This window comes from Saccostrea cucullata, unplaced genomic scaffold (assembly GCF_032062105.1).
Source record: "Saccostrea cucullata isolate Sc308-1 unplaced genomic scaffold, CSIRO_AGI_Scuc_v1 ctg809, whole genome shotgun sequence".
NCBI classification, from domain to species: Eukaryota; Metazoa; Mollusca; class Bivalvia; order Ostreida; family Ostreidae; genus Saccostrea; species Saccostrea cuccullata.
Window position 1 is genome coordinate 125,313 of NW_026941409.1, and position 10,136 is coordinate 135,448.

General features: G+C 35.6%; 2 protein-coding genes across 2 annotated transcripts; one reads left to right on the top strand and one right to left on the bottom strand.

The window, feature by feature from the left end:
* Window positions 1–295: 295 nt before the first annotated feature.
* On the bottom strand, window positions 296–1,573 carry LOC134257782 (uncharacterized). Its single transcript, XM_062740374.1, has 2 exons — window positions 1,428–1,573; window positions 296–964 (listed from the first exon to the last, which is right to left on the bottom strand). The coding sequence occupies exons 1-2, from the start codon at window positions 1,510–1,512 to the stop codon at window positions 540–542; spliced, it is 510 nt and encodes a 169-aa protein (XP_062596358.1). The 5' UTR covers window positions 1,513–1,573; the 3' UTR covers window positions 296–539.
* A 1,138-nt stretch (window positions 1,574–2,711) lies between these two features.
* LOC134257780 (ankyrin repeat domain-containing protein 50-like) lies at window positions 2,712–4,741 on the top strand. The gene is made up of 2 exons (XM_062740372.1): window positions 2,712–3,035; window positions 3,123–4,741. Exons 1-2 carry the CDS (start codon window positions 2,843–2,845, stop codon window positions 4,739–4,741), a joined length of 1,812 nt encoding a protein of 603 aa, XP_062596356.1. The 5' UTR covers window positions 2,712–2,842.
* Window positions 4,742–10,136: the final 5,395 nt, after the last annotated feature.

The following is a 10,136-nucleotide window of genomic DNA, read 5'->3' on the forward strand; positions in this document are numbered from 1 at the left end:
ATAACGGAGCGGAACTGGTACCCATAAAAATTGAAAGATCGTAAAAATCAATTTTATTGAAGCCACGAGGACTTTTTTCCTGTAGCTGACATTCTTCTTTTTATAACAAATTAATTGAAATGTCTCCTCGGAAATTCATAAAACAAAAACATTCTTCAAGTCGCGATTCCTTTGGACCAAGTCTTCAGATCTGCGTTTTATTGTTTATCGTCCTCGCCAATTTTTTATCATAGCAATTGGTTTGAAATATATCAGTAAAAAAAGAACTCAATGATGTATTAAATGTGTTTATATGAAACAATAATCTAGCTAGGATCTTTGAAAAGATTACAGATGGGATCAGGTATCATTTAGGGGTAGGCATCCCCTGCTGATTGCTCCATCGGTACTGAGCCCTTTTCATTAGTGTCTCAGAATTGCGTGTGGAAAATAACACTGTTCGAAACAAAAAAGTACAAAAATACATTCCATAAAGTTTCACAAGAGTCGGGCCATCTTACACGATTTCTCAGTATTCTTGCACTGTGTCCTATTTCAAACTATCGTGTAGTCAACGTATCTATTTTAAGATCAGACAGCCAATATACTCCTCTACTAGTTTTATTCAGTCTGATGATCAATTCGTTTGCGCCCTGCTTCAACAGATTAACTGGAACATTGAAAGTATCTTCACCAAAATTATCCCACCTCGCTTCTGAATAACCCATCACAAGCACCGAATCGTTCATAAATATGTCGATCACCCCGTCACAATTTGTCCGACAATGGTTCAATGTTAGCACCATGTCTTTCACAGTCTGATTGCCAGGTAAGTTGATTTGGATGATGGCAGCACTTTTACCCGGGTAGAAGAGAAGTTTATATGGCATTCCTTTCCTGTATTGATCAGTCGTTTCCGTCATGACGTATTGTATTACGTCACTTGTGGCGTTGTTGGTGTCTATCAATACGGTTTCATTCACCTCTGAAATTACATTTTATAAAAACATGATTAAGAAAACAAATACCGGTAATTGATCAACGGTATATACATGAAAATCAATTAAAAATATGTGAATTTAAAGAATCTATTGGCTTCAACATCTTAGACGTTTTGGCCATTGAAAATCTGTCTTTAAAATTGAAACGTCAGTCATAATATCAAAAACCAAATTAAATCGGCACTTAAAAAGTTTCAGGACTATTAGCCTTTGACACATTAAACTGACAACATAAATCCTTATTTGGTTTAAGATTTTATCTACGAACAAAATCCCTGCTATATAATAGTTTACCATTATATTTAAATGTTCCTTGCTTGTTTTTAGAAAGTTTCAAATAGAGCGTTTAATGAAATAGGAATGAACCTGTAAAAGAAATATTGATCTCATTCCGTTTTTATAACCTGCTATGATAAATCAATGAAAAACTTTTGTTGTCAAACTAACCGTTTTGCTCCATACACGGAATTTTGGCGGGAATCTCCGGCGCTCCATCTTGCGGGAACCAGTGTCGTTTCTGAGTTCCAGACATAACTCACAGCGCTGGTGTCCCTTAAAAAGACCTTTGTTTTGACCTGAATCGCCAAATATGCATTATTGCTCAATAAGAATTTGATCAATAATTTTCTCAATGGCCGACAGGTTTTTAAATCCCCGTTCCCTTTAACTTTCCCGTTTGTAAATACACATGTTCACACTGATTAGGCGAAACGATAAGAATTTAAGAAAGTATGGAAATTATTGAGCTTTTATCCCAGGGACAATGCATATTTAATTATTTACAATCCTTCCTTTTTCCTAGCTTTCTTTCAAAAATTATTAAAAAGTTATTTCATTTCTTTAACCATGAAACCTCAGTCTTTATTAATACTGCAATCTCTTCACAAGCAATTGTTCTCCAGTTTTATTTTCCTTAATATTTCGTGTAGTTTGTAAAACTCCCCATAGATAAGCAATACATTAATTTCCTGTGTTTAGTGCGCTGCATTAAACTTCGATAAGCATTCCAACGTTCCTCAGAGTCTTGATTGTCATTTAAAGTTTGTCAAATCATTATTTGATAGATATTAAATCTACCTGTAATGATTGAGATGTTGATGATACCCTATATAATACCGGAATTAATGTCGCTCAATAGGGCTTTTATTGACAGAATTTTGACAATTTTTCAATATTTCAGGTTTCGGTTCGTTTGGTCTCTTGTTCTGCAGTGATTATGTGTATCACTAAAGCACGATTGTACATTTTTAAAGAGGCCCTATGAAGTTAAACATCCTTTCTTTGTTTATTCAGTTTCTAAAGGAATTGCTAATCAGACTCTGTGTTTGCCTCAAAGAAGGCAACTTCAGAAGTTTTATCATTGACAAATGTATCACAACAGCTTTTCAAAACGGGAAAATAGTACGAATCTATATATAATGCAATTTAAATACCCCAAGTTCCCCTGGCCTAGATCAAATTTCATGTTTGGGGCCAGAAAAGATTGAAGTATATACCAAAAAACCGGACAGTACAGTCAAGTATACGATCGGTGTATCATCCCTGGTTCTGAATCAGCGAAATTTAACCGGTAAGTGTGTCAAACTGTACAGAGACTATTGATTTAGTGCAACATTACATGCAATTTCGGTGAATATTTCATGAATTTAGGTGTTTATTAGATGCTTTAAAACAATGATACTATATTTTTACAAAATGCCATCGTGTTGATTTAGTTTTAATGTATTAACCAGCTGATCGATACCTTTTATCCGCTTGGGCATCTTTAGTAAGACCTGAATTAGTGACGATTTTCATTCGCCAGGACATTTATAATACTGAAGGTTGTTATTTTCTTTATTAGTTGATTGGAAACTGTTGAAATGCCTTGGAAGTGGGGGAAAATCAGCGACCTTGACCTTGAGTTGGAGGTCAAGCGTTGTTACCAGTCATTACTTGAAGCACAGGAAACCAATGACAACTGCGCTAGGACGCACGAGAACGTTGGAAGGGTGATGGAAGGAAAAATAGATCAGGAGAATTCCTTTCCCGGGAAATGGTGCTTTTCGAAACCCAGTACGCAAGCCAGTTATATAAATTGATATCTTCAAATTCTTTTTCTATCTTTGCATTAATTTGTTAACCATTTGTTTATTTTTTAAGGAGAAATTTATACAGATGGTGAGAAAATGGAGGAGAAATATTTCACTAACTTTGAGATACCTAAATTTGAAAAACCTCTCGGTGTTTCTTCGCCATATCTAAAACCTACGTTTATGAAATCCAAGTTTTTAGTTCCTAAGACAGCTCCATCTTACGATGAAGTAGAAGTCCCATCATTCACCAAAAGATCGCTACACAACGGAGACTTGGACAGCGAAACTTCTTACATTCTTCCCTCAGTAAAACTGGAAGAAGAAAGATCAATCTTAAGTAGTATCTCCACAATTCCGGAAACCACACTAACAGATGAAATATTCAGACACGGGGAGGACGTGAATTTTGCCGACATTGAGGGCAAGACGGGACTTCATCATGCCGCCAGGCGTGGACAGATCCTAACAGTGCAGCAGCTGATAAAAGACGGCGCCATGGTAAATGCGGTGGACGAATCTGGGAAGTCGCCTCTCATTTACGCGGTGGAATACGGCTTCACCGCGGTGGCCAAAGAATTAATCGAACACGGGGCTTATGTGAACCAGAAAGATCAAGACAAAGAAACGGCACTGAAGCTCGCCACCTTAAGTGGAAAGAAATACCTGGTGAGTGTCCTTTTAAAGCACCGTGCGTCAGTTTATATTCTTGATAAAGACATGAAAGCACCTCTTCACTATGCAGTGGAGAAGAATTTCCCGGATATTGTGGAGCTGTTGGTTGAATTCGGGGCACCTGTCAATCAAAGTGACGGACAGCAACGGAAGCCTTTGCATTATGCCGCAGAGAAAGGTTTTATATCCATTGTAGAACTACTACTAATGAAGGGCGCTTCCATCGACAGTATGGACCGAGACTTGCAAACTCCATTATTCCTTGCCGTAGAAAAGGGACTTGAAATTATGACAAACATCCTAATATCGAAGGGGGCCAACGTGAATGCCGCAAACCGGCGCCGCCAGACCCCGCTACATATTGCCGCAGGAAACGGATTCAATGGCATAGCTCTCGAACTTATGACAAACCGAGCCGGGGTAAATAGTCAGGATGACCTAGGACGGTCACCTGTGTTTTATGCCGTACAAAATCGAGACGTTAACATGCTGAATACGCTTATACGACACGGTGTGCAGATGGATAGCTGTGATTCGGCGGGAAAAAGTATTTTGCGATACGCCATTGAAACCCATAGTGAAGCCCTCATTTACATAGTGGCCAGAGCAGAAATGGACCAGTGCACACTTAAGCGCCATGTTTATCATCGTCAGCTTTTGACTGCCATTGAAGAAAAGTGCGACTTCTTGGGGAAGACGGTATGGAACTACGTCATCGATCAATGTACACGTCACTGTGCTGACGAAGTGGAAAACCGGCAGACGACGGCCACGGTTAATGTTCTTCTTGAAGCCACGTGTACAGCATTCTCACGTGCAAACAAGCACATGATTCTAAGAGCAGAACCGCATCTGAGAAATGATAAAGCTGAGAGCCCGTATATTGTGGCATACGTGATCACACTGCCGCCAAAAAGACCTCTGACATTTATGGGATTGTCCATTGTCTACAAAGTTTCGGATTTTAGGGAAACCTCGCTTTCAAGTTCCTTCAGCAAGCCCAAAGTAAAGTGAGAACGGAACTGATGAAGAAAGTCTACATCTTTCTAGAATTAACAATGAAATACATGTAACGTTTATAATGTTTTTGCTATGTGTATGTTTTTTTTAAATAAAGTTTTTTTTTCATACACTCTCTTTCATTCAAGTGATGAAAATCTGTTCCTATTCACTTTCATCGATGAAACCAAATAACAGTATTTTGCACCTCTACCAACTAGAGATTTTGTCATTGACATAACCACAAGTCAAACACAAATCTGTGAACATTTGCGTGAAACATAGACCCCTGGACATTCTAAAAGTGGGAACCAGGTGGATAGGAGTAATAATTAAGCATCCCCTGCCAAAAGGTCGCAGCAGCCATGAGCAGCATTTCCTGCTCCCATTTACATGTATATTTCCCTTGACCTTTGTTGTCTATGGGCGAACTTACTCTTAAACCCTCTTACTGCCAGAAGGGTCATATATGGGCTATTCCAACTGGATGCGTCTGGGGTCATATATGGCCAATTAAAAATATTTTGTTTGAAGTCTTGATATTTTCAATGATTAGAAGCCATTTGTGTTTGTGAAAAATAAAATCCTTTGCTCGTGAGTGGGAAAAAAGAAGAAGTGGTAAATATAATACTGGGTAAAAAAGTATTTGGCGCGTATTTAAGGAATCACTGTCTTGTTTTGAGAGTATGCCAGGGCATCAACAATAGTGGGAAACATAGGATAATTTGCATAGCCCGTTATGCTAAAATTATCCCACGTTTCCCACTATTGTTGATGTCCCTGGCATACTCTCAAAACTAGACAGTGATTCCTTATATTTCTATTTTATTGTGAAATAAAATTGTAGATTTAGACTTTAAAAATGTAGACATAGACTTAAATCACACGAGGACTTCCATGCTAATTTCAATAGTCCTCGCCCACTGACGTCAAACACAAAGGCAGCCGCACGAGATTTACATGCATATTTGGCCTCCTTAGCGTCAGACACAGAGACAGATGCGCACGAGATTTGCATGCGTATTAGGCCTCCGTAGCTCCTGACCTATCGACCTGCCTAATTTACATTCCGGCAGAATTATCAAGAAGTAAACTTCGACAACTTTCAAAGAGTTATCACAGAGAAAAAAATTAGAAATGGAAATATTTACTTTTTATACTTCACAAATATTACTTTACATAGGGTGCTTCATTATCCAATGCTGAAAGATTCAGTTTAAGGAAATTCCCACCTCTCTCTATTTAGATAAAATTTACACACTTATCTTATTAAACAAGAGGCCCATGGGCCACATCGCTCACCTGAGAAGCTTTGACCATTCTGTTCTTTACCAGATTTCCCCCTTGTAATACATTATGTATCCCCACCCTACCCCACTGATCATAATTAAGACATTTTGAAATCAACTACCCCAGGATCCTTCCATGTGCAAATAAGTTTCAGCTTTTCTGGCCCAGTGGTTCTTGAGAAAAAGATTTTCAAAGATTTTTCCTATATATTTCTATGTAAAACTTTGATTCCCCATTGTGACCACGCCCTTCCCCCGGCGGTCACGATTTGAACAATTTAGAATCTACACTACCCTAGGATGCTTTAATACAATTGTCAGTTTTTCTGGCCCAGTAGTTCTTGAGAATAAGATTTTCAAAGATTTTTCCTATATATTTCTATGTAAAACTTTGATTCCCCATTGCGGCCCCGCCCTTCCCCCGGGGGTCATGATTTTAACAATTTAATATCTACACTACCCTAGGATGCTTTCAAATACTGTAAGTTTCAGCTTTTCTGGCCCAGTAGTTCTTGAGAAGAAGATTTTCAAAGATTTTTCCTATATATTTTTATGTAAAACTTTGATTCCCCATTGTGGCCCCGCCCTTCCCCCCGGGTTCATGATTTTAACAATTTAATATCTACACTACCCTAGGATGCTTTCACACAAGTTTCAGCTTTTCTGGCCCAGTGGTTCTTGAGAAGAAGATTTTTTAATGACCCCACCCTATTTTTGTCCTTTCTTGATTATCTCCCATTGCGAGGGGATATGTCCCTTCATTTTAACAATTTAAATTCCCCTTCACCCAAGTATGCTTTGTACCAAGTTTGGTCAAAATTGGCCCAGTGGTTCTTGAGAAGAAGTCGAAAATGTGAAAAGTTTACATACGGACAGACGGACAGCTAGACGAACGGACGGACGACGGACAAAATGTGATCAGAAAAGCTCACTTGAGCCTTCGGCTCAGGTGAGCTAAAAATGATGACATGTATAGAAACACACAGATTCATTTTGAACATTTATTCTGAAATAAAAAGTTCTAGTCAAACAAAACAAACAGCATTATACATTCAGAACTACTTCATAACAAAAGTCAACTCGAACCAGAAAGGTCTGGACACACCGCTAAAATTCTGAACTGACAAATTTGTCTGTATTGTTGAGAGTATACATCGAGAAAATAAATAAAAACACCGGTAAGAAGAAATGTATCAAAAGATGAAAGTCACTACAGCAAGTTTGAAGAATTTGCAACTCAATTCATACTTTACAATATTTACATTTTAATTTGCTTAATTAAATATAATTATGTATATTTTAAAATTTCCAGCACCACAAGAAGAATTTTGCAACATGAACTCAAAAGATTATACATGTATATGCTGAACACTATGCATTTGAAAAAAAAAATGAGCGAGACTTAGAGTTAAAATAACAACCTCTTTGATTACTATCAATATCAGAAGTGATTAAAAGTGAACATCATTTACTGCAGAAGTCAATTAAATTAGAAATAAATATCAGACTTATATCAGTTTCCTAATCAAAATGGCCGACAGAGGAAATTTTACAAAATTCATTAGACTTCAATAAAAATCATTCTATGTGCAAAAATTTTTCAAGTGACTCATTTCAAAAATAAAATGTAAACCAAGATTGGAATAAAAAAAATAGGATTAATGCCACATGTACATTTAGTTAAATATCAAGTTTTTTCTACTGATGATAAAAGTTAGTCCCAACAGACCAATTTTCCCCTCCATCCATTGATTTGATCAAATTTGATCATCACAGAAACAATTGATTTTACAGAATACCTCTTGAGTAAAATATTCATATTTCAGAGAAAAAACAAATAAAAAAGAACCAACTAAATAATGATAGCAGGTAAAAAGAAAGTTTTAAATCCTTTGTTATAAAAAGGATATAGATAAAATTATGCATTTTTACAAAAAAAAAAATTTAAAAAAATATATATATTTCATCATATTGTTTGTACTACACACAGATAGTTCTAAATTCTCCTCAGCTAAACACAATGAAACAATATCACTCTCTTATATAAAAGAATAAAATTGTCAAATATTTTAATTCACTGTGAAAGGAAAGAACTACATAAGGTTTTTAACATACAATACAAGAACATCAACAACAGAAAACAAGCAAAGGCACAAGACACATACATGACAGAGGATTTACTTCAGTTTGAAGAAAAAGTAATTCAGCTTAGAGCAGTAAGATACAAAAATATTCACTATGAAGCAAAGACTAATAAATAATGGAGAAACTCTCTTGTAACGATGACCTCTAATATCACAAAACAAGATAAAAATTTCAAGGACATGACACAAGTGTGAAATTGCATTGAACATGTGCACCCTGGTCAGTGAAGCGTGGAATTCTTTTTGGTCAGTTGAACATTGAATTTCTCCTGGTCAGTCAAGCGTGAATTCCTCAGCCAATTGGAATCCTGCAATGTTTCTATGACAACATTTCCCTCATTTCATTCATAGATTCCACAATAGCATCTCCTAGTTTAGCAGATGAGGTTTTTTCACAATTTCGGTGTGACGTCACATGGAATTTTACTGAAAAAAAATATAAAATGCAAGAAAATAAATACTTTTTTGCTGATACATTTACTAGCATAAATAAGGTATTTGAATTCTTTGTTACCCGAAATTTAATGTAAGAAAATATTAACAATATAACAATAATAATTAGAAACAAAATTAGACAGTGCAAGAGACAGATTGGAAGACATGCAGCATCTAAGACAAGAAACCATCCCTATTTTAAAAATCTTTAAACTTTTAAGTACAAGTACAGTAAAATTATCTAATCTACCAGACACCAATACTTTCAGGAAAATAGGCCTGGTTAGACATCATTTAGATTAGAAAATCTTTAAATAGTGAAATTTACTACATGGACCTTGACCAGATCATATTAGGGAAGATTTCAAACTAGGGATGTCAACGAATATTCGAATATTCGAATATTCATTCGATGAGTTGATATTCGAATATAAATTCATGATTCGAATATTCGGATTTTAAGTATACAAGCATAAAAAAGAAAAAAAATCTGGCAAAAACTGAAGTTTTATCAGAAATTGAATCAAATTCACATCGTTGACCACTAATAAGATTTTATTTCAAACAAAATTAAAAGACACTCCTCTTGGATTACCTTAAAGTTGTGAAGAGTGTGTCTATTAATAATATAAATTCTTCATTTGAGCATTTAATTAGAGGTATAACAGTGTCCAGTACTTTAGTTTGTATTGTTGAAAGGAAACATTTTTGTTTATGTATACATCATTTAAAATCATTATCATAAAATTAATTAGCTAAAAGTAATTGCTTTTAATGTTTCTCCATAAGATAATTGTTCTGCGTGGTATAAATCTGTAGGGTTATCAGTATACACTTTGGTAAGATGATTAATTAATCTTGAACTTATTAAAAAAATCTTTTGAATTTTCAGGGAAATTTTGTTTATTACATTTTGAATATAAACTCTTCATATATGCTGTAAAATATTTTAAGAATATAATTAAAGTGCATTTAAAAAACTCTACATGAAATTTTATTCCAAAATAATGACTCAAAACTTATATATATTGCTTGACATAAGAGTGAAGATACATGTATATACATATTATAATGCAAGATGTGTTTATTTTATCGAATAATCGAATATATTCGAATACTGCCATCGAATATTCGAATATCAATTATTGACAATTTTGACATCCCTATTTCAAACTCCACATTTGTCAAGATTAACTGTATACATGTATGATTATATGTAACACACATATTTATCTGTGTCTACATCTACAATTCCTCCTTTCACTATACAATATACAAGTATCAAAACCCTCCTCAATACAAAATACTCAGACACCCCCCAACCAAAGAACAAATGATAATTATTTTACTTCTTCTCCGAAGATCATGTTTGAGGTGCCATATCCCTTGGGGTCCAAGGCCAGATAATCTCAACACACTCTACATATTCAGAAGCCCTTTACACCCCCCTCCCCTCTACTTGTTAATTGTAAACTGATAACTGATGATCTTACTGTGGTCCTCTCCGTAGATCATGTATGAGACACCGTACCCCTCGGGGTC